Source organism: Tachysurus vachellii, chromosome 1, assembly GCF_030014155.1.
Source record: "Tachysurus vachellii isolate PV-2020 chromosome 1, HZAU_Pvac_v1, whole genome shotgun sequence".
In the NCBI taxonomy this organism is placed as follows: Eukaryota; Metazoa; Chordata; class Actinopteri; order Siluriformes; family Bagridae; genus Tachysurus; species Tachysurus vachellii.
This window is the reverse complement of record NC_083460.1, coordinates 38,251,950-38,277,307: the sequence shown is the minus strand read 5'-3', so window position 1 is coordinate 38,277,307 and position 25,358 is coordinate 38,251,950. Positions and strand designations below refer to the sequence as shown.

At 41.9% G+C, this 25,358-nt stretch overlaps 2 protein-coding genes across 7 annotated transcripts in view; both read left to right on the top strand.

Annotated features, from left to right (window-relative positions):
* znf609b (zinc finger protein 609b) overlaps nt 1-20,065 on the top strand; it is a 64,237-nt gene extending 44,172 nt beyond the window's left edge. Inside the window, exons 3-9 of one of the 4 annotated variants that reach the window (XM_060886766.1) lie at nt 3,500-3,725; nt 10,417-10,504; nt 11,805-14,106; nt 14,192-14,528; nt 15,214-15,567; nt 16,193-16,262; nt 17,586-20,065. In XM_060886766.1, the coding sequence (XP_060742749.1) occupies nt 3,500-3,725; nt 10,417-10,504; nt 11,805-14,106; nt 14,192-14,528; nt 15,214-15,567; nt 16,193-16,262; nt 17,586-17,595 (3,387 nt within the window). In that variant the 3' untranslated portion in view covers nt 17,596-20,065. Of the gene's footprint in view, nt 1-3,499; nt 3,726-10,416; nt 10,505-11,804; nt 14,107-14,191; nt 14,529-15,213; nt 15,574-16,192; nt 16,272-17,585 lie in introns of all 4 variants that reach the window. The other 3 variants (XM_060886775.1, XM_060886752.1, XM_060886758.1) reach the window with 3 other exon arrangements.
* A 3,972-nt stretch (nt 20,066-24,037) lies between these two features.
* The window catches only part of gramd2aa (GRAM domain containing 2Aa), a 28,028-nt gene continuing 26,707 nt past the window's right edge, over nt 24,038-25,358 (top strand). For 2 of the 3 annotated variants that reach the window (XM_060886697.1, XM_060886689.1), the window contains exon 1: nt 24,059-24,112. In XM_060886697.1, coding sequence (XP_060742680.1) covers nt 24,084-24,112 — 29 coding nt within the window. In that variant the 5' untranslated portion in view covers nt 24,059-24,083. Of the gene's footprint in view, nt 24,113-25,358 lie in introns of all 3 variants that reach the window. The other variant, XM_060886715.1, reaches the window with a different exon arrangement.

Below are 25,358 nucleotides of genomic sequence, written 5' to 3'. Positions count from 1 at the left end.
TGCTGTCTATCTGCTGTCTCTTCTCTCTCTTTCGCTCTCTTCTCTCTCTCTGCTCACTTTGTGCTCTCTGGTGTCTATCTGCTGTCTCTTCTCTCTCTGCTCTCTTTGCGCTCTCTGCTGTCTCTCTCGCTCTTTTTTGCACTCTCTCGTCGAGTTGTTTCATGTCTTTGTCTCATTCGCCTTCACTTACTCACTTTGTAAATCAAAAATCTCCAGATACAGATAATTTAATACGCCGTATATACGAAGTTGTGATGAAACGCTATTGAGCAGGATGTGATTTGTGTTCAGAAACAGAACTCAGTGCGTGTGACACTATGCCAAGTGTTGAGGCGTCAGTGTGTGTTACTATCATTACGCTGTGTCTTGTTTAGCTGAGCAGAGAATCACGTTGACTTTATAACGAATGTCGGATGTGACGCAGCTGCGTCTAAACCACGGCTGTGTGAACACAGAGCGGTTTGACGTCACACTCGTTTCATCCGTAACTCCTGCTTACATCATTATCTGACGTGAATGTTGTCTCGGTGTTGTCTTTTGTGCTGTCTTATGTATGACCACCCCAGCAGAGTTTTAGACTGATCTGAGTGTCTAACACACTTAGTCCCTGACCTAGTGATCCAGTATCAGGATGTATTTAATGATAGAGACTTCACTCTTCTGCGAGATGCTCAGGATAAGAGATAAGACGTAAGGCTGTCTGCCAAATGCTTTAATGGAAATATATTTTCCAGCAGCTGAGCTACATGGGCATAAACTGAAACATCGGGCCACACGTTCAGCACCGAAGGCAACTGGAAATAAACGTCTTCACGCCGTTGCCGTCTTCGTTTCCGTACTTATCGACGCGCGCGGAAAACATCTGATATTTAATACGATTGCTCCAGAAAATGGAATCCGTCATAATACTGTCCTTATCCAGTGTAAATACCACTCGAATTCAACGCACACACGTTATAAATGTTAAATGAACTCCCACTGAGTCTCAGCTCAAACTGGTCAAGTGATACAGGGGTTTTCTGGCTGCCTCACTTTCCATTCCTGACGACACCGTCGATTAAAATGCTTACTAAACCACATAATCGCACGTCCTGGCCTACTGAAAACGTCTGGTTATATAGCGTAATTGGTTAGAAGGTTGTAAGTTCGAATCCCATGCTATCACTCCTGGGCCCCTGATCAAGACCCATAATCCTCAACTGGATAAATAAGATAAATGTAAGTCCCTCAAGATCAGGGCTTCTGTCAAATAGCGTAAATGTAATTGGTTGTGAGCGCTGTTCGTCACCTTAACTAGTTCTGCTGGGTTTACTTCTTCTACTTAACTAGTCCTCATTGCACGCTGGTGTATGATGTAATCTTAAAAAGTGTCAGGAGCGGAGTTTGTACTTTGGTTTGCTTCTACAGATTCTGTAAACCGCGTTGTCTTGGTCTGAGGTGGATATTATGAACAGAAACAACAGACAAGTCCCACATCACTCACCAGACGATTTTGCTCGTTGTTTTTATTTTATTTTATTATTTTCTTTCAGTTCAGCACGTTTTTGCGTCATCGATTTTGCTCGCCGTATCGCAGGTAAACACGACATTCAGTCACGGAGTGCCGTGAACTCGTAAATCACGGTATAAAGGTCACACGGCTCGTGATGCACGCGGCGATTCAGAGATAAGACGCATGTTAATTAGTGCTAATGAAGCGTCTGGACCCAGATTCGGTTCAGACGCTGTCTTTTTTTTTTTTTTTTTTCCTCTTCTCTGTCCTGATTGATCTAAATCGATCGATTTTGTATTTTCCTCTCGCTTCTCTAATATCTAAATCCTCATTCTTTACTCCAGAATGTGTGGATGGATAAAAATCACTAAAAGCATCTTGACATCCTGTCCCGAAGAACATTTTATGGAGTCGTGTAAAGATTCAGACACCCATGTAGACGAATCACGTCGATATATTTTTGAACGATAACGGTCACGAAACAGTAATAAATATAGCACGTGATGCCAAGTAAAATAAAATCTTTGTTATTGCAGAGGTCTCCAGTCAAGATTGAGTCATGTTCGTCTCATGGTGTTAGCGTGTAGTGTTTAGTGTTAGCGTGTAGTGTTTAGCTCAGTTCCACACGTACACCATCTTCAATGTTATGTTAACAATCGAAAGCGCCGAACGTCATCAATATCTCCCACTCCAACACTTTATGACCGCAGCGTACGGATATAGCATGAGAATTTCTCTGTATATAGTGATATATTCAAGAGGTCTTTATACGCACAACGATAAGGTTGAACCTTGTAGCGGTATATAGTAGGTCAGAAGAGCGAGACGCCATGTAACACAGATAATAATAATCGTTTTGGATGTAATCTTTACAACCTTAATCTGGCAACAGATGACACCAAAGTGCGATAAGAAATATGAGGGCTTATACATACGATATATTTAACATCCTTTTTGTTTTTTGTTTTTTTTAATCAGAATAAATAACTACTTTTTCCCGTACGAGCGTTAGCTCCAGTGATTACGCTCCTGTTAGCTCCTGCGACTTAAAAAGGTTACGTTACCGATATGCAGATTTGTAAAGAAAAAGATCTAATGATTTTCCCTGCATTGATCGTTCCTTTCCTTTTTGAGAATTCCATGAATTTATGGCAGCACCAACGCTTCTGGTGTGAAGCACAGATTCCACGTGTTAACTGCCTGAAGGAGTGTCAGGCTTATTTGTTAAGCGTAACGTGTGAAATATTTTCACTGCCGTCGAATTAGACCGAAAATCTCCCCAAAGGCAGGACGAAGGCGCTCGGGTCCGACGGAGGCTGAAAACGCGCGGTGTTGTTACGGAGGTGCAGAAGGACCTCTTTTCCGAGTGGCGTGCATCTGGCAGCCGGGTGACGACTTGCCGGTTGTGCTGTTCTCACACCAGCCACTGCTCTGGCAAGTCACGCTGGTCATAAATCACCGAGCGGTTAAGACATTAGATTTTCGCTTCAGCGTCATGTTTCGCGTCCAGGCTTTAAGAGAGCAATGGAAATTTTGAGGCTGTTATGATCTCACTCCGATGTGATAATTACGCCATCGCACTTCTGTGAGGGTGAATGAGGGCCTTTTTTCTCTCTGTGGATCTCCTGATGGCTTTTCTCTTATCAGAGCCAGAATTCCACCCAACCCCAGAGACATTAACTCACCTAAACGTCTCGCCTTGTTTTCCTCCCTCGTACTTAAGTCGTTTCATTTTTATTTCTGTTTCTGTGCTGCACTTTTTTAATCCCTGGAAGGCTTTCCATTTTCATTTGTAAGGCATTAAACAGCCCTGCCTTCTGTTCTGTTTGAGAACAGTTTGGCTTGCACATGCTGTTTGTCTCATTTCCTCTTACGGATGTTAAGACACTTAGCTTTTCTGTGTGTTTTTTTTTTTTTTTTTTTGTGCGCCCATTTTTCATTAACCCACTTACTGTCTTCTCTGACTAACCGTTTTTTTTGTCCCTCTCTCTGTCCCTGGTTATGCAGATGGAGTCTCCGGTGTCTACGCCGGCCCCGCCTCCGCTCCACCTTTTAGCCTCGGTGGGAAACAGCGACATTGCCTCACCGTGTGAGCAGCTGATGGTGCGGACGCGATCGGTGGCAGTCAATACGTCCGACGTGGCGCTGAGCACAGAGCCTGAGTGCCTGGGGCCTTGCGAGCCTGGAACAAGCGTCAACCTGGAGGGCATTGTGTGGCAAGAAACCGAGGACGGTAAGGACACTGTGAATGTTTCCTTAGCAGAAATAATCCCACAGGCGCACAACGCACCTCGTGTCGGGATTTTTTTTATTATTCAGAGGCGTTTAAAAAAAAACAAAACTACTTTTTATTGAGTGCTGCCAGCATTGAACTTGTACATGGTTGAGAAAAAAGTAGCAGTGAATGAAGAGACATCAAAACGAGAGCTATGACTGATAAGTGCACGTGCTCAGTTCAGGTAGTTTTCTCTGCACTCTAGTTTCACTACTCCACGCTCTGAATAGCTCACAAAACAGCTCTGTGTGCAAACAGTGCACGTCACCTTGTGTTTGTTTTTAACGCCTACGCTCGCTGATACCGGTCTGCGTGCTCAGGTCATCCGCACACCGTCTTTATTTTAAGATACCGTTTGTACGTGTTATGGCAGTTTATCGGGTTGCTTTTATTGCATCAAGATGCTGTACTTTCTTTTTTCTCTTTTGTAGATATTTTCAGTTACTTTGCACAGATTAGTTGTTTCAAAGAAATCTTCCGGATCGGATGACCGTATTCCGGACGGGTCTCTCTGCGACTCGATAGACATTTGATAAGCCGTAACCTTTTTTTTCTTTTAACGATGTCTATTTCTTCTACACTATTCTAACATCACATTGTATCAGATCAACACCACCTGATGCCAGTATCAGTATCTCTGCATATCTATTTTAGGTCAAAAGCACTATTCGGACGGGACTAGTTTTCCAAACGACGTTTGAGTTAGAATTTTTTTTCAGCCGACGTCTGTCATTTCATGTAGGGATTCGGACGGGACTAATCTCTGTGTTTATTACGGAGGTAGGAGTGTCTGTGTTTTACATGTGGGCGCTGCACAAGACCACATGTCCAGGATGCGTGGATTGCGTATGGTCATATGACCGATCAATAAACTTGAATACCGGTGCGCTAGGGTTAATACGGTAGTTCACGTTGACCAAAACAGACAAGAAAACGCGTTTTGGAAAAAACATTTTCGGCAATCACAGACATTCGCATTCGGACCGGATTAGATTTCTCAGAGAAGCGCCGATTTTGCTGAAAAACAGTAGGTAATTTGCTCTGGAATTCTTACACAGGTCGTGTGAGAAAAAGACAGACATGGCAGATTCGGACGGGATTAAAATCACAAAGTACGTCTGTGAAACTGAAATCTCTCTAACGACCCCCTGTAAAACTAGTCCCGTCCGAATAGGGCTTATGTGTTTAGCATATATATACTGTTTTTATCATTCATATATATATATATATATATATATATATATATATATATATATATATATATATATATATATATATATACTGTTTTTATCATTTATATACTGTTTTTATCATTTATATACTGTTTTTATCATATATAGAAGGTTTTTTGATAGATACAGCTACAAATGAGAAGCGTCTAATGTTTTAATTAGATATTAATTGGGATGTTATGATTCTTGGCAGTGGAGTTTTTCTCTTTTTTTTTTCTTTGCTTTTTTCTTTTTACTTTATTCTATTATGCAGTAAGATGGTGTAGACTCGTTCTTGATGTTGATCATCTCGCAATATCTCTGAATAACGATCTGATCTCCCCTTCAGTCACAGCTCGTAACCTTGGGGTAACCATGGACACTGAAATGTCCTTTTCCTCTCGTGTTGCTGATGTGACTCGCTCATGTCGGTTCCTTCTCTACAACATTAGAAGGATTCGGCCATTTTTGTCCACACAGGCTGCTCAGGTACTTGTTCAGTCTCTTGTCATCTCAAGACTGGATTACTGCACCTCACTGCTGGCAGGTCTATGAACGCAATTCTTCACCTATGAACGCAATTCTTCCTCTGTAAATGATCCAAAATGCAGCTGCACGGCTTGTTTTCAACCTGCCAAAGTTCTCACACACCACACCGCTGCCACGATCCCTCCACTGGCTTCCGGTAGCTGAACGCATCAGATTCAAAACACTGATGCTTGCCTACAAAGCCAAAAACAGACCAGCTTCCTTTTACCTCAAAGCCCTCATCTCTCCTCGCACTGCACCTCGCACTCTTAGATCTACCAGCACTGCTCGACTGGTCCCACCATCTCTCAGGGAAAGAGGTAAGTATACTACAAGACTCTTCTCTGTTCTGGCACCAAGGCGGTGGAATGAACTTCCCCTAGGGGTCCAGACAACTGAGTCACAATTTTCAGACTACGGTTTAAGATTTACTTATTTACTTCAACTAGCAGTTTCTTCCCTGTTTGTTGTATGTGAGTATTATATTTAACAGTGTTTTAGGATCACGGTGTCTTAAGTCTGTAGACGAGTGAACCAGAGTTCATCCAATCCAATAACAATCCAATAACAGAGACTTAAGCACTTTTGTAAGTTGCTCTGGATGATAAGGGCATCTGCCAAATGCTGTAAATGTAACTGATGTTGAACACAAACTTTAAATGAGTCACCCATAGTGTGCCCACTGCGATCCTCCGAGCAGCCCAGCCTTATAAAGAAACCTCATCAGCATTCACAGCTCATACCTCCCTTTAGTATTTGCTTCCCCAAATTGTAGGCATACTGCCTCTGATTCAGCCAGGAATTTTTTTTTGCCCCCCTCTCGAGTATGTATGCTTGTGTTCACTAGCCTGCCACTAGACTCCATTTCATGAGGGATACAAAAGAAGGTTGTACACATTCCCAGCCCTGGGCGTGTTTGGGCACTTGGAGGCCTCCACCTGCTTTAGACTGCTTGAGGGAGGTAGTTATGGCCTGCTGCTTCAGCCTTTCCTCATCTGTTCCTCCTCTGGAAAACATGCCGGAGAAGGAGGAGGCCGTCTGCTCGGCATGTGCTTTATTTGATCGTCTTTCTCCAGCTGAGCCAGAGCCGGGTCCACCAGGATGCCTCTGCATGTTTGAAGTTTGTGCTTTTTTTTTACCCTCGTTGAGGAAGCGGGCAGATCTGTATCTCTGTGACACTGTGTGTGGGTGGAAAGTGGAGCAGCGAGATCCGGTGGCAGGGTGTCGTTGGAGCACTTTGATATGGCTTACCATTGTACTCAGTTTCTTTTAGGACTCGCCATGTGTCTGCCCACATCACTGACGATCTTGTGTCTCGGTGCTTCTAGCGATGCTTCTGTAAATGTCAAGCCTGCCAGGAGCAAACAGTCCTGTGCTTGTTTCTGCTTTTGGTTTTGAAAATAGACGGATTTCAAGCGAAAAAGCATTCGGGGTTTATCTCTGTTATCTGGAAATATTCCACTGTTATTCACACTTCGTTTTATTTGTACCTCGGAGCTGCTGATTGCTGTGCTAATCCTCACTCTTTACAATCTACACTTAGTACTTCGTCTTCACTCTAACACACTTGTGTCTAATAAATTATAATCTCACTCTTCAGTGTCCTCAAACAAACCGGATGGATTCACGGTTTATTCCTCGGCCTGTCTCGGGGTGATTTTGTTACTGTAGTCACCAGCTTGTTTATTAAGTAACTAAATGTACACTACCTGCCCTGACGGTTGCGTACACTTGACCGTCACACCCGCATGCACTTAAGAAGCTCGCTGAAGCGTACTCGAAAGATTCAGGCTGTAAATACAGATCATCTTTCTGGTATGTTATGATATAAATCAATAGATGTGCTTGAAAAAGCGCTGCGGCCAAAGATACTGTGAGAGAAGGCTTAGCGTAATTAAATATGTAAAGGAGATTGTTTATAGACCCGATTACTGAATGTTGTTTGGTAATGAAGTGCAGCGCAGTCCAAATCTCCCAGGCTTAAAAGTAAGCATATTTAATTAACACACGATGAAATAACTCATTCTTCTGCTTATCCACACCATGAAGAACGACGTAGTCACTAATCGCAGGATGAAGACGACTCAATTCCCACGTTTTTAACATTTTCCCAGAATACCTCCTGGAGTAATAGACTAGCTGCGTCTATTGGCACTCTCGCAGACTCTCTCACGTTTATGAAATCAAGGAGAAACTGAGTTAGATGGCTTTCAGCTCCTGATGGAGCACAGAGAGACAGATCAGGGCAACGTTTCAAGTCCGCATCAGACACAAATCCCCTTGGCAGGAAGCTGGAGGCACACCAGGGTCACACTGGTGTATCCTCCATCCGTGGAAACCTTGCATGCTGATACCTCTAAGTGTCAGCCCTAAATCTTTACAAACTTTATTGCTCTTGAAGAAGAGCCCAGAAACGGCTCAATGCCAGGGAACACGGGTGCGCCAGGATTGCTTATGCCAGTATACTGATGTCAGTCCCGGCTTTACACACTGTGCCTTTCCCTGCGGTTCTTACAGCCACTTGAGCTTTTTTACGCCTCACTATTTCTTAATAATTCAGTTTGTCCTTTTATTTATTTATTTATTTTTTTCCACTCCTTGTTCGTGCGCCATGGTTCATTTTATTCACATTCAGCAGCCAAATGTGCACAAAATTCTAGCGGCTGTTTAAAAAAAAAAAAAACACACACACAGCTTTCTTTTCTCTCTCTACAACTGCACCAGTTTATTAGCTTTTTTTTTTTTGATTGCTCACCATTTCTTGGCAGACATAAATAAACAATTTTATGACAAAGCTCTGCCTGTACACTTTTTCAGCAAGGAAGATGTTTAGTGTGGCAACTTCTTAATAATAAGCAGCATTTCCTATTTTATTGTGCAAGAAGTCCATGTTTCTATTGACTCAGAAAAACATTTTCTCTATATTGTCATAGCATGGGGTCAAAAAAAAACATAACTGCCGTGGCTGTGTTAGACGGTAGACGCTTCGTTTAAGTGATAGAATTGTGGATTCTAGTGCAAGCTTGGCTGTGAACGTTCCCGACGATGCACTGCAGACCCGCTGATCCGTGAAGGACCAGAGCTCATGTGTTTAAACGCTTTTTTTTTTTTTTTTTAGAGGTATTTATTAACGGATTGTAAGAGTCCAGGAGGGCACACGCCAAGCTCCTGTTTCTTCCGCCAAGGCCTTTGAAGGGCACAAGAGGTGAAACGATTGGCCGTTCACCCCGAGTCAGCCCTGGGGCGCAGACAGGTGGCTGGAGGAACGCTAATGACTCCAGGAGAAAGGCCGGGGGGGCCGCTGCTAATGTGCTTCTCCACTGACCCCGTTGACATTTTTCAAAGGAGCGGCAGTAAGCATAGTTCTAGCTGTCTGGAAGTGTTTGTGAGACCTAAGGCGGGTGGGAAGAGAGTTACACATGGTATGTTTTAGGAAATTTGACTCATGATGACATTATTGGAGGGTGTTTATCAGCGCTAGCCAGGAATGACTGCATTTTGGTACATTTGGCAGCCAGCGAATCTTGGACGGTTGTGTAAAGTGAGGGAAATAGCTGCGCATGATTTAAAACGAGTGACTTGCTTAACTGCTGGATTTCATCTCTCTGACTTTTGTATAAACCTTTCTTCACTTCATTCCTTGGGAAAGATTAAATAGGTGGTGACTAAATGCGTATTTCACTTGGTGTACTACCATGAAAAAATGTATCCTTGACACTTTTCCAAATATAGTATATTAAAGGTGCCCTGCCACACGTATTTCATTACTTTTGTGGTAACGTCTGAAGTTTACCATGGACTCAATGCCTTGGTTTACCTTGTTTCAAGCCATTCTAGTGTGGTATAGAAAGCCTGCAGGAAGACTCAGCTGGATTTGCACCAGTTCTCATGAATATTCAATGAGCTATGCTGCTTGGCTCCGATTGGCTAACCGCTAGGATATGAGCGTATGACTATTCATTCACACAGCGCAATAAGTAGCCTAGGCTAGAGGAACTTTGTTTACAATCACCTTGAATTGCGGCAGAACGGCTTCTTCACAAGCCCGTTGACGTTCAGCCATCCTTGCTGTATAGGAAACTCACTGAGCTACACGAATTCTGTGGGCGCGGTCTCAAGTGGGAGAGCTCATGAATATTAATGAGCTCGATCATTTCTACGTCACACTGAGCAGCTTGTCTAACTAACCTGATTTCTCTGCTTATTTCTTTTAAGTGGCTAGAACTGACCGGGGAGGTAGCGGTTTGTTTTCACATTCCCGACACAACACAAACACATATGGACGTAACACATCAAAAAATACAAGTAAAAACGGTTTTGTGTGGAAGGGCACCTTTAACTATTACATGCTAACACTGTCACCACAGTAGAATGCCTGAGACAACATTTTCTGTCACGTTTCTAAGCACACAATTCTAGAAACTGTGTCTTCTCACCCAGACAGTCCGATCTACTGGAGTACTTTGATCCTGTCCTTTTATTTCCCTCAGCTGTTTTTTTTTTTTTTCTTTCCACAATAACCACAGTGCTAAGCAGAAGCACAGGCAGGGCTGCTCACTGCTGCAAAGTCAGACGTAGGACACCATCAACCAGTTTCCCCCAGAAATGACTCACTCTGCACCTTGCTGCACTTCGCCTGCTGTAATCACGAAGCAGGCAGTAAAAATAGAGGGTCTCTTTGAGTGTGCGGCCCTCACAATCCTCTATTTGATCTGTTTTAATGGGTAAAGCACATCTGCCACAGCTGTGCAGGGAATACAGAGAGAAGCGAGAGTGGCTACTCATGAATGAGTCACAAGGTTGAGCGAAGAATTCCTCTGTATAATTGCGGCATCGAGCCTTGGTAGGAATGACAAAGAGGGTTGAATTAACCCCTCCCTATAATGGGAATCTTCTCTCATCCTTTTCAGGGATGCTGGTGGTTAACGTGACATGGCGGAACAAAACGTATGTCGGAACGCTGCTGGACTGCACGCGCCACGACTGGGCTCCGCCGAGGTACGTACAAGGAGTATTCGTATGAAAATGTGTGTATTGAGAAACCTTTTAAAGCAGCAAATCACCTTCGCTCATTATTACAGGCCTCTTGATGTTTGACTTTATAAACAGAACGGAATTAACGCTCTAAACGGGTACATTCTTTAAAACACTAATTTAGTTAATTTAATCCGTCCATCCTTCCAACTTCCGGTTAATTCGTGCTGATTGTGATTAGATCTGCAGTGGCGTCTGATTAGATCCATGGCTTTTCTGCACCACTCCCAATCAGCTCTGAAAAGCACGACCTGTGCCTGTCTGTCAGTTTGCCTTAGACACGGGTCTCTCTCCTCCCCCTGGAGTCACAGTAAGCCAGGTGTATCCCACACACTTCATCTTAAGCCTCAGGGAGGAGGCCAGACGCTCTGCTCAGAGACTAGCGGGAAAGGATAAGAATAGACACACTCTCTGTAGCACGAGACAGAAATCCAAATATGTCACCAATCTGTTTTCACCCTTCAGTGGTGAGGCACATTAACATCATGTTGGTGTACTCAGTAATTGACATCAGAGTGGTTTATGATGATTTATTAATTTGAACAAGCTTTGCTACAAGTACAAATAAATTGCCTGTTTTTTCATTGCCTAATAAAGATAAACATGTAAAGCACTAACCCTAATCTGTCTTAGTATCTCATGGTAAATTAGCCATATTTTTATTGTTATGTACATAACACAGAACAAGGAGAGGCAGGTTTAAAAATGTTTTTTTTTTTTTTTTTTGTTTAACTCAATTACCCAATCATTGTTGTTGAACTAGAATGTGAAATTATTTTGGCAGTTTCTGAATATTATTAGGGGGGGCACGGTGGCTTAGTGGTTAGCACGTTCGCCTCACACCTCCAGGGTCGGGGTTCGATTCCCGCCTCCACCTTGTGTGTGTGGAGTTTGCATGTTCTCCCCGTGCCTCGGGGGTTTCCTCCGGGTGCTCCGGTTTCCTCCCCCGGTCCAAAGACATGCATGGTAGGTTGATTGGCATCTCTGGAAAATTGTCCCTAGTGTGTGATTGCGTGAGTGTGTGTGTGTGTCTGCCCTGCGATGGGTTGGCATTCCGTCCAGGGTGTATCCTGCCTTGATGCCCAATGACGTCTGAGATAGGCACAGGCTCCCCGTGACCCGAGGTAGTTCAGATAAGCGGTAGAAAATGAATGAATGAATGAATGAATGAATGAATATTATTACTTTTTTTTTTTTTATTATTATTATTGCTGTGCACATTTCCACTTTTCATAGCTTGGACCTTTTTCAACTAATCATCTAGGTTTTGTGAATCCCCGACAAGCGACCTGGAGATTAGGCCTGGGCGTGGGCGAGGTAAGAGAATGCGTCCCAATAGCAACACCCCAGTCAATGAGAACAGCAACTCCTCTGACAACAAGGGCAGCAACAGTAGCAAGACCAGAGCTGGCTCTAACAGCAAGGCCCGACGTGGCAGTCAGAACTCTTCTGAGCGAAGGACCCCACCTAATAGCAACACGGAGGATGTCAAGGCCAGCCCCTCCTCGGCCAGCAAGCGGAAAAACAAGCCTGTTTCCGACATGGAACCGAATTCCAGTTCTGAGGACACTAAAGGCAACAAGCGTATGCGCACTAACTCTAATAGTGTAGTAACCTCTTCTGGACTCTCGCTCCCCAACATTAAGACTGAGTGTCTTCCACCTCCTCTAGACCGTAATTGCCCCTCACCAGTACTTATAGACTGCCCGTACCCCAACTGCAACAAGAAGTATAAGCACATCAATGGCCTGAAGTATCACCAGGCTCGTGCTCATAACGACGACGATATTAAACTGGACATGGACGGGGACAGTGAGTATGGGGAAGAGTCCTCTCTTCACCCTGAACCAGGGAGCTGTAATGGGGCATCGGTTTCCCAGAAAGGGTCCCTTTCACCAGCACGCTCAGTCACTCCGAAAGGAAGAGGATTCGATGCGCACAGTTCATCTCCTTCCCCAGGGAAATTTGGCTCCAAGCCAAAGAAGAAGAACGGAGAAACAGATGCGGAGGCTTGTGGCATTCCCATGGATGGCTGTGAGGATGGGCCTTCTCTCACTGATGATGCCAGTAATGATGGCATGGAGGACAAGAAGTCCAAAAAGTCCAGCAGCAAGCCTGATAAGCTTGCCCAGAAGAACATGAAATCCTCTAGGCCAATGGCTCCAGGCATGCCCTCACAGCAGATGTACTCTTTACAGCCAACACCATTCAGCTCTGGGAGTCCCAGTCATCCCCCAGGAATGAGTTCAATGATTCAAGGCATTCCCAAAAGCCCGCAACTTAAAGGCATTCAGCCTAAGCCAGGTCTGCCTGGAGACTCATCCCCTATGAGCCAGGTCCTAGGGAGCTCAAAGGACAAAAAGAAAAAGGATAAGAAAAAGAAGGAGCCTGGTAAAGAGGGCGACAGTCCCAAGCCTTCCGGTAAAAGCGGGAAAGCTGAAGATGGGAAGAGCCCCTACTCCGAGTCTAGTGACCCTGGAAGCAGAAGTGAAGGCCATCTAAATGGTTCTTCAGACCTTCATCAGAGTCGCCTAGCTAGCATTAAGGCTGAGGCAGACAAGATCTACAGCTTTACAGACAATGCTCCCAGTCCATCAATTGGCGTGGCTAGTCGTATGGACAGTAGTGGGCAGCCTCTCACTCCTCTTCATGTTGTTACTCAGAATGGGGCTGATAACTCTTCGGTGAAGACGAACAGCCCCGCATACTCCGATATCTCTGATGCTGGAGAGGATGGTGAGGGAAAAGTGGAGGGTGTAAAGACTAAGGTAGAAGATCAGTCTGTAAGGGAAGGAGCCAAAAAGGCCCTCTTTCCATCTCAGGCAACCAATAAAGAGTCACCTTATTATGCTAGCTATGACAATTACTACTCTCCGAACTACACTCACCCTAGCCCTGGTGGTGCTAGTACTGGTGGTCCACTGCCAGATGGCCAAACTGTAAAGATAAAAAAAGAGGAAGAGCAAGAACCGAGTGAAGAGAAGGCAAAGCCAGAGGTTCAGGAGGAACGTAAAATAGAGGCTGCCTCCTGCCAGCCACAGCAGCAACAGCAGCAAGCCTCGGTCATCCAGCAACGGCCAAACATGTACATGCAGCCTCTTTACTATGGCCAATACTACGTTCCCCCATATGGTTACCCAGACCAGGTGTATCACAACCATCTCATGAACACTAATCCAGCCTACAGGCAGCAGTATGAAGAGAGGCAGAGACTAATGGCAGAGCAGCACAGAGCAGCCAAGAACGAGGCTGGCATGAAAGAGAGAGAAGCTTCCATGAAGGACGACTGGAAACAAAAGGGTCCTGTTCCCCCCGGACTTAAAAAAGCCCCAAGTCTGTCTGACCTGGGAAAGCCACAGGCACCCAGCAAGCAGAGGGACTCGTCTTCTGAGCCAGCCAAGTCTGTAATCATCCCCAAAGGGGAGGAAGCTAAGCACCAGCCCCAGCAGGCTGAAGGTTTAAAGGTGAAGCTCAGTGAAGGTGGCCATCATGGCAAAGAGGACGCTGGTAAACCAGGAATGGAGTTGGCAAGGCCCAGCATGGAGCAGTCCATGTGGTACAGACAGGTAAGAAGAATCTCACCGCTTATTTCATAATAGGTTTAAATTTGCTGGGATTTAGCTAACAGAAATTTTGTGACAATGTTTACAGTACCCTGAGAACCAAAGGCAGGTCGAGGAGGAGCGTGAGCGTGACCGAGACAGAGACCGAGAGAGGAAGAGCAAAGATGAGAGATCACGAACTAAGGAGTTGAGTAGTAAGGACGAGAGCAAGGAGAGCAGTGATCGTTCGTCTGCTCTTGCCTCTGAGGACTACAGAGGTGCCGGGAAAGACCCTCGGTCAAACGCTCACATGCCTTTCTCCTCTGCACTGGCCCAGCAACAACCTTACATGCACTATATGCATGGATATCCGTACGGGCAAGGGTACGACCCCAACCACCCTGGGTACAGAGGAATGCCATCAGTCATGATGCAGAATTACCCAGGTATGAAGTAGTTATTATGGGCAGATTATTCTATATTACGATTCATAAGCTAAAAAAAAAAAAGCCACACTAAAGATAGCAAGCATTGCACGACACCAGCGCTCATAACGGCAAAGACTAATCACAATCTAACAACTGTTTTTCACGCTGTAGCAAAAAAGTTATTTTTTTCCTTCTCCTATATTTTTGCACTGCAAAGCACTTGGCAGCAGAGCACGGTGTGAATGCAAGCCAGCAAAAATATCTTTACAGCAACACATTTATTAGCCGTTGGATCGAAGCCACATACTGTGAATTGTTTCCATTGACTTTATTATATATTGGCATTAACTTAGCGCGTGTCTATATCTCAGAGCTGATAAAAACTTTCTGTGCCAAATTATATGATGCTTTTCATTTTATTGTTTACAAACAAGAAACGTGTAAGAAAAGCTATTAAAATTTGAAAACATGATTCATGAGGCTTTTTTTTGTCAGATCATGTGCCAGACTCACTTTATTTTTCTTTATTGCTCTGCTTGTGCAGCGGCCACGTTTTACAGGGGTTTTTTTATGTACTTTAATCTTGCATTTTTATTCTTTTTTTTTGGAGAGTGCTTAAAAACAAAACTTTAATACATTTTTATTTTGAGAATAAAATGAATGCTTATTCGAGTCTGCTTTCTAACAGAAACATGTCTTTCAGGGTCCTATCTGCCTGCCGCTTACCCGTTCTCGCCTTATGGCGGTAAGATGGGCGGAGGTGAGGAAGGCGAGAAATCCCGTTCAAGCCCTACAGTCAGCAGCAAGTCATCCTCTGAGGCCAAGGCTCTGGACATCCTGCACCAACACGCCAACCAGTACAAAAGCAAATCACCCACGGTCAGCGATAAGGCGGCACACGAGCGAGGAGGGGCAGAACGAGAGAGGGACCGTGAGAGAGAAAGGGAACGTGATCGAGAAATGGATCGGCCGCGTTCGTCTCCCTCACAGCGAATCATGCAGTCTCATCACCACCTGGGCTACCCACTCGTACCTGGCCAGTACGACCTGTCTTATGCTACAGGTTAGCACTCCTCACAAATGCACCGCATGCTATGATCTACAACATCCCGAATCGAACAATAATGTTTTGTACCGAATGATAACGACATCAACATGTGGTCCGACATATCACGAAGCTGCCAAAGCAGCCTTTATGCAAACTGCTTATTTTATAACCCAAAAATGTCTAATTTCTGTCTGCGGTCTAGCAGAACTTTCACTTCAGCGCTCGGAGATATTTAGCCAGATTCCAACCACAGCTGCCCCCGATGGCTCCTCTCCTATCACTACATATAAAGCGAACATTTTTAGTGTCTGGTGTTTCACAAGTAGTTTTGCAGTGGTCTTATTACATCACTGATTTTTCTAAAATGCAATTTAAACATTTTCCATGAAGATAATTAGATCATTTGTAACATAAAAAACTCAGCATGTCACATGACGCAGATTAAATTAACTTGTACATGAAATGTTAGTAAAATGTTAAGTATTTGTAGTCCCCGTCTCAGGGGGTCACCGGTACAGAGACACCGCTCTGAACGCGTGGTTAAATCGGTCCTGAAGTATTTTCACCGTTTAGATCCACAATGACGGGATATTTTCTGTCGCTCCAGTAATGTGCCTCTTATCATCTTTTATAGGTCTACCCTCGTCAGCTATTGTTGCCAGTCAGCAAGCTGCAGCCCCCTCCCTCTACCCACCAGCACGGAGGTGAGAACGGTAAGACAAACAGCTAGATAACCGACAGCTCCCATACCAGGAAAGACACGTTGGTGTGAACTGTGGGGGATCTGAGAGGGGTTTCTATGATTACAGCCTCAGGAGCTGCAGTGCGTATTTAAAAAAAGATGTCTGCGTTAACGTTTAGAAAGGATTTATTCTCTGAACTCATCTTGGTGCTGTACGAGCTCAAATGCCTCCTGTCATACAGAGCACCGCACAACCCTGAATCATCATGGCTATTTAAAGGTGCCAGGGCTTTGGCTGAGTCTGGTCCTTATTTTCTGGTGCTGCCTTTGAACCTCTTTCCTGGAAAGGAAATCTTGCACTGACACCTGGTGGCCAATCACCGAATTGTCCCTCAAATCTTCTGGTTATAGTGTTTGATTGATTGATTAGAATTATATAAAGAGGTGTTTTACACAATGCCACTGTCTATAAATACATCATTCTTTAATGATTAAGTATGTGCCTTAGAAATCAGTGGGGGAAAAAATCCAGAGGTAAAAAATGTCCCTACTGTCATCGTGGTGTGTAAATTCTTTATCATTCAAGTTCTGAACTAGACATTTGAACGAGACGTTTTTTTTTTTTCCCATTCGTTTTTACTTTCCTCCTTTACCTGTTTAATACGTTTACTTTATTTTATTTCCATAAATATAAAATATCTAGTAGTCCAGTTTTCTAATTTATTTTCTGTAAGGAAACAAACAAATCGTATTCACGCATCTTTGCCCCCAAACTCTTCTATAAAGTGTTTGGGGGGTCGAGTAATAATGCGCTTGCTGAACCCTATATCTGTTGTGATATTTATTTACAACACATGGTCTGTTCATTCTGAATGATTCATTTGTGTTTGTTTACATTACTACTGTAGATAAATGTGTGTCCTTTCTCTCTCTCTCTCTCTCTCTCTCTCTCTCTCTCTCTCTTTCGCTCTCTCTCACTCTCTCTCTTTTGCTCTCTCTCTCTTTTACTCTCTCTCACTCTCTCTCTTTTGCTCTCTCTCTCGCTCTCTTTCTCGCTCTCTCTCTCTCACACTCTCTCTCTCACTCACTCTTTCTCTCTCACTCACTCTCTCTTTCTCACACTCTCTCTCACTCTCTCTTTTGCTCTCTCTCACTCTCTCTCTCACTCTCTTTTGCTCTCTCTCACTCTCTCTTTTGCTCTCTCTCTCACTCTCTCTCTTTTGCTCACTCTCACTCACTCTCTCTCTTTTGCTCTCTCTCTCTCTCTCTCTCTCACTCTCACTCACTCTCTCTTTCTCACACTCTCTCTCTCTCTCTCTCTCTCCTCTCGCTCTCCCTCTCCCAGGGAACCGTGACTGACTCGACCTCATCTTTACAAATACGACATGTGACTGGATCACATGGGGAAGTATATGGAGTTCATTTAGACATCAGTTGAATGGTGTTTCTATATTTTTTGTTGTTTATTATTATTATAATTTTTTTGGTTTCTGCCGGAATGTGTGGCAGACCGATGTTTTCTTAGCATCCGTACCTCGTTACCCCACTGAGGACTGTGAGACCAGGTTCAAAAGCCATCTTGCTGCCCCACCTCGCCCAGCCGGCTACTGAACTCTCTCTGTGAACTAGCAAGGAGTCGTTTGGGGGAAGAAAGAGGAAAAAAAAAACCCCAAAACGAAACAAAAATAAAACCTCAACTCGTGAGAATGTTGGACTGCATAACACTCCCACGCCGCAGGTTGTGCTCGGGTGTTGAGGCGCAGACCGGTGGGTCAAATAAGATTAAAAAAAAAAAGACTGAACATATATTATCATGTTGAAATGGTTGAAGTGTTTTTTTTTTTTTTTGTTTTGTTTTGTTTTCTTTTTTTCCTGAGTGCACCTCTTCTTCCTCCTCCTCTTCCTCGCTGAAGCATCTTTGACTTTTCACAACGGTTGCGTTTTAAATTCCCTAAACATGTCTGACTGGTGGCAGTTCTCATCTAGTTCTCATCGCCACATGCCTCAAGACTGCTTTTTAATTTTTTATTGTATTTTTTTTCTCCTGTTTTCAGGAGGGCTGGGGGTTGTTTTTTTTTTGGTCCAGATTACAGTTCACACTTTCATGCAGAGAAAACGCCCGCGTCCGTCTTACTTAACGCGTTCCTTTTTTAGGTTTACGGATCAAGATGGAAATTTGTTTTTTGAATAAGTATTTATTAAATTGTCGGGCTGGTCGAGCTTGTCCAGTCGAGCGCATGGCCAGTCCTGCAGAAGCAGTGTTGAGTGTGTTAGACATGGAGGTCATGCAGAAACCCAGCGAAACATCTCGCCTTGTGCTCGTTGCTAAGCTGCTATATTTCTAGAGAGCTTTGATTTTGTTTTCTCTCTCTCTCTCTTTCTCTCTCTCTCTCTCTCCCCACTGTCAGGCGTACTAACTCTTAACTCGACTAGTCAGTGATGTGACGACAAATTATTATTATTATTATTTTTTTTTGTTTGTTTGTTTGTTTTTACGACACAGTGTGACACCTTTCGTGGGAAGATTAGTTAGGGATCCGTGTCGTTGTCGTGATGTGCTGCTCTACCGTGTTGCAAAAGTGTCAGAGCTTGATTTATTTTTATTTTTTATTTTTTTTTAAATGCTATTTTATTTACATAACCCCTTCTTTTTTAAAAAAAAAAAAAAAAAAAAACCGGCGTGTGTCGTGGCTCAGCATGGTGTACTTATAGCACTAGAAATGTGACGGTGTCTTCTCAGGCAAAGCTTATCTTTTTCGTTTTGTTCCTTCACTTTTTACCCCCGTTTGTTTTTGTTTTGCCTGTTTTTTGTTTTTTTTGTATTGTTATCTCGCTCTGCACACACAATATGGTGTCTGTATATGATGTACAGAGGAATTATTTTAAAAATGCGACTGGGGAACCATCGTTTTTTATGGTGTTCAGTGCTTTATAAGATGTTCTAAAACTCTGAGGTCTCTCTTTTTGGTTTCGTTTGCTCTCTTCCTCTCTTTAACACCTCTGTACTGATGTCCTAACACCTTTTTGTTGTTGGTTTTAATTAATCTGAGCAGGACCCATCTCTGTTAGCGCAACGTCAGGACTTCAGGCGCTCTTCACACCCGAAACATCGTTCTAGAAATCTTTTGTGAAAGGAACAGCAGGGGTTTTTTGTCGTGACTTTTCTCAGAGAGATTCTAAGCGAATAAGCCACATGCGCATTCAGGTTCACTAATAAAAGTCTTCTTTTCTTTTTTTTTCTCATGTCCTCAGTCTTGTGAAATTTCTCAGTAGTGCTCTTAATCATCCTCCGCAGCCGTACGCCGTCAGCCGATCAACGCCGCTCAATTTCAGGTGCGTTTAGTTCGGCTTAATTGACGCAAGGCAATAAGGTTGTAATGAAAGCAGTTGGTCCACACGCGGATTTTTGGCCTCCTGTCCTCTGTAAAACCTCTCGAATGGTGCTTGACCTTGAACTTTGATTATCTCTGTTGTGAAAGCTGTGCACTTTTGCATGGTTTGCATCATTCTTCACACTGGACTCCATCCCTTCTACCCTCCCACCAGAGTAAGCGTGCTCCGCCCTCGTCTCTGGCCCAGCGAGACCGTTTCTACACAGTATCAGTCACTGGTACTAAAAGGATGTTTACATTTTTTTTAATGGTTGCGTTTTAAATAATTCCTCGGCCGTGTCGCTCAGATCCTCCAGCTTCCTCCTGGACTGTCCTCTTATATGTAAAGTGTACATTACCATGTTTCCTTTTTTTTTTTATTTTATTTTATACAATACTGCAACTTGCCTTTGTACATTTAGGCAAAAAAATAAATCTTTTTATGAGACAATCACATCTGTCCTTTTGTGGCTCTCTTCCTGCTGTACATTTTAACTGGTGGTGATTTTGTGTAGTAGAGTGCGACAATCACCCAATCATGATATGACAGATTATTTATTTTTATATATATATATATAAATAAATAAAATAAAAAGGGTGGACATGAACAATTAATGTAGCACAATAAATCCGATATCTGTTTGTTAAACTTGGCACGAACGCAATACAACCAAAAAAATGGTGGAGTGAATGGAGATGAATTTAATTTTGTTTATTTGATCATGGAACGAATTACATGTGGATTCTTTTTTTTTTTTTTGATCTAGAAATGTATTTAGGATACTTTATATATTTATATATATATATATATATATATATATATATATATATATATATATATATATATATACTTAATAGCAGGAAAAAATACATTAAAAATTACTTACACTGCAAATATAATGAGAAAAATAATTTATACTTTGAAGTTTTTAAAACAAAAAATATCTGAGGTTAAAAAAAAAAATGCTCTGGTGCCATCTCTAGAAATAAATAAATATATATGTGTGTGTATGTATGTGTATATGTGTGTGAGTGTGTATGTATGTATGTATGTATATATAATTATTTTATTTCTTTTTTTAATATATTGAGTTCATATTCTGTACAATTTATAGGACTTTTTACACAAATTTTCTTACACCAAATTTAAATGAAATTTCACACACAATCCTCAAAACTATGGTTTAAAATGACAAATAAGTTATGGATTGTTTTGCAGTAACGTACTGAATCTCGTCTCGTGTAGACACGTTGTGAAATTAACAAAATGAACAATTTCTCTGTGATGCTTGAAAAAACTGATGGCGTAGAAACATATCAAACATTAACTGTGAGATTTCTGCATTGTTTTTGGTTCAGAAAAGTAAAAAAAGCCTCTCAGCAAATCCATCATTATTATTATTATTATTATTATTATTATTGTTTGAATTATCTATTTAAATACTTCAACACTTTGCCACTATAATGTTAATAAAATATCCTGTGCAGAGCGAATCTCCGTACTCGAGCGTAAGCAGCACTGCAGTGTGAATGAATGTGATTATTGAACATCTCCTGAGAGACTTCAGCTTTGACTGAGCACTAAGCAGACGTCTTTATCCAGAGCGACTTATCAGAAAAGCCAGAGAAGGCAGGAAGTGATCCCTGACATGCTGTTGTTCTGTGGAAGCTCACCCTGCTGTGTGTTCTGAAATGAGCTGAACACGGTGATGATTAGAGTTACAGTAGGCTTCCTTTCTCCTCAGACTTCTCATCAATGTGGCATTTCCATCATTATTTCTCGGCGTAAACGCTACACGTTGTTCTGATGTTAGATGTGAATCTTAACTGAAGCTCTTTGTCTGCATTGATTAACACGTTGTGCTGCTAACAGACGAATAATTTCATGAATATGCTTTGAGTTCTTATTAAAATGGTCAGGGTGGTGTGTGTGTGTGTGTGTAGATTAGACAAATGGGTACAAGGCAACGAAATGTAGTTAGCATCTAACCAAAAGTTCAAAGCAGTAGGGAAGTATAGACATTTGTACAGATATATAGACTAACTATATATACACACAGGTGCATGGAAATATCACATCAGCCTGCCACTGCCGAGGTGTAACGGAAGCCCATTGTGACGTTCACCTTCTCTGTATTGTGGGGTCTGGTGTCCCTCCTCTTCCTCTTGACAATACCCAATATATTCTCTATAGGGTTCAGGTCAGGTGAGTTGGCCAGCCAGATAAACACAGTAATACCACAGCCAGCAAACCAGTTTCGATTAGTTTTGTCTCTGAGAAAAGGGAATCAGCATCTCCATAAAGCCTGTCAGCAGATGGAAGCATGAAGTGCTCTAAACTCTTTTGGTAGACCGCTGCTTTGACTTTAGACTTAATAAAACTCAGAGGACCCACACCAGGAGATTACATGGCAACCCGAATCATCACTGACTGTAAAACTTCACACTGGACTAGGATCAGCTTGGATTCTCTTGGGATCAGCCTTTTCTCTCTTTCTCCAGACTCTGGGACCTTGATTTCCAAATGAAATGCAAAAGTTACTTTCATATTAAATGAGGACTTTGAGGGCTTTTTGAGTTGTAGGCCACAATTATCAAAATTAAATTAAAAAAAATGCTTGGAAAGTAACTTGCAAAATTCAACTTACAAAATATTGAACTTTTTCTATGATATTCTAATTTTATATATTTATAAATAGATTTATAAATAGAGAGAGAGAGAGAGTTTTTTATATATATATATATATATATATATATATATATATATATATATTTATTTATTTATTTATTTATTTATTTATTTATTTATTTATTTATTTATTTATTTATTTATTATTTTAGTTCTTTTTCCCCTTCATGACATGAGCATGGTGCAGATTAATATAAAGGATGTCCCAGTTGTACTTCTGATTAATTGTTCAAATGATATGAAAGGTGATGCTCTATAACCAAAAAAAAAAAGTAATAGATAATAAATGTAACTGTCGTGCTGTTAATGTAATGTGCTGTGTTTAGCCTACAGTTTAGATCTTATAGAGAGAGAGAAAGCTTTACCTGTCTCGATACATACGATGGTACATTTTAAAAATGAAATCTTCTGTGACCATATAAGGCAAATGCCTTTTCTCCAGAAGGGAGGGGGTGCCAAAACTTTTAGACCCCACGTTTTAAGTGAGGATGACCGATCAGGGACGCGAGTTTGGAAAGGTGAGGTTTGGAATGGGGATTGTTATAGCAAGCTAGCGTCGTAATCCACCTCTTTATCTGCTTCCCTTCTCACCGCCTCACCGGTCAAACCTAAAACATCGGCTCGTATCTCTGAGTGTGTGTTGTGTGTATGATCACACAGCAGTATCACTTTAGCCTGGACGGGTTGTGTAATGGGCTCCGGGTCTATGAATAGCTGTTTGCTTGCAGCGCTGGAGATTATGTGAGGAGGATTTGTGGAGTAAATATGAAATCTGATTATGTTTCTGTGTGGAGGGGCAGGACTACAGGGAGATGTGCTGAGGTGACCGATTTCTGCTCACGGTCCACCCGAGACGGCTCACCGACCTGACACAGAGATCTAAGGGGGACAAACACCTGCAACAGGTATGATTTACACTGTGCTCTGCTTTATATCTGTCTCTCAAACAACACATAAATGTTTTCTCATTGATTCTATGTTACGTCTGTGTATCTGATGGAGGAGTTTGTGGAATCTCCCAGAGTCCCTTAATAGTAACAGAGTAATAAAGCAGTAACAGAGAGATAGAGTTGGGAGAAAATATTATTCTTTAATATGGAAAAAAAAATCCTAGTTGGATTTCTGCTATTTTTTTTTTCCCCTTCAACGTTAATTTTTAGAAAGTATAACTTTTAAAACTGTAACAAAAACATGAACACTAGTGCTACACTAGCTACAATAGCATTTTCCTTTGTTTCTGATGGTAATGTAAATGCTTAATTCAACCAAATAATTTCTCTTTTTTTCTGAAATAATTCACATGCAGAATCCGAAGGACGGAAATACACACAAGCGTCCCAAACACAGCTAGTTATCCGATCTAAGACTCTCTACTTTGCGACTTTATAAAGACGCAAATTCCAGAATCGTAGACGATATGAACGTTGGCAAGATGTTTATTTAGCTAAAGTAGCCGGTGTTCATCCAGAATAAACGTTAGTTCTAGTTAATATACTCAATGCTAGCTGCTTTATTCATTGTGTTCATTCATTCAAGCTAGCTAGACAACTTGGTAGCACTGACACGTTTTAATGGCTTCATCTAATGTATAGTAATTATTATCTAAATGTTAAAGGCTGTTTTATCGTTTGAATGTGACTTTATAACAACCTACAGAATTAGTACTCATTAACGACTGTTACTGCTACAGAAGGATCGACCAAACGTCCTTGGAGCCCATGTCCACCTAGACTGCTAGCAAGACAAAGCTTAAAGCAGATCTAGGATCGTGACACAGTCGGAGATGAGACAAGGATCACGACTGTACTTCAGGTGTGTTCTTCCCTCTGCTAGCAGACATCTGGGGGCCACAATGAGTTATTATGCGCACTGCATTTGCACGTTCTCAGGGCAGGGTTGAGGCTCGAGTCATTTGTAGTCAAAATGTGTGCATGCTTTAAACCAGGGGTTATCAACCTTTTGCAAGCTGGGCCCCCCAAAGCAGGTTCATTGCAGTTCCCCCCCACCACCACCACCTTGCATACATACATAGATAGATAGATAGATAGATAGATAGATAGATAGATATTATTATGAGTAGTAGTAGGCCTATCATCATTACTAGGCTATTGCTATATCATTATATGAGGTTTCATGCTTTATTTTTATTATTATTATTATTATTATTATCATCATCATCATCAGTAGGCCTATTATCATTACTCGGCTATTGCTATAATTGGGAATTGGCACCAGACCTCTGATATTAATTTCTGCTTTATTATTGTTATTATTACTAGGCCTAATAGTAGGCATATCCTCTGCATTTTTTACAGAAGCTTGCAGGTAGGTGATGTTAATGTGAGGCCTGAGCCTGCTTTCCTTTGCAAAGATCCTCAATTCTTGGCTCAATGTCTGATAAACTTAGCCTCAAATCATCCTCGATTTGTGCACGATTGCGGTATTTCGTTTTGAGTGCAGTCATTTTTGAGAATCCTGCCTCACACAAATATGTTGACGCGGAAGGAAGGAGAATCTTCAAGGCGATGTCACAGAGTTCAGGATTCAATGAACCATTCACAAACATCTGTCTCATTCTTGATGAATCGGCCGTTTGAACGGATCGTTTGAACGAACGACTCAATGACTCGCTTATTAAAACCGCTTATCAAGGCAAGTTTATTTGTATAGCACATTTCATACACAGAGGTCATTCAAAGTGCTTTACATAGAAATTAGAAAACAGTTTATGAGAGAAAAAAAATGTATGTAAAAATAAGAGACACACAATAAAATCATAATAAAAACAAAGAACAATTAAAAAAATAATAAAATATAAAAATAAAATAAATTAAAAAAATTAAAAAATAAAATAAATAAAAAAAATTTAAAAATAAATAAATGTGATTTTGATCAGTTTAAAAACTGTTTAAAATATGTTAAAAAGAATAAAACAGGAGTAAAAGTGATTTGGATAAAAAGTGCAGTCATTATGTCATTATTTCAGTCATTATTTAGTAAATGCAGAGTTAAACAGATGTGTTTTTAATTTTGATTTAAAAGTGTCTACTGTTGAAGC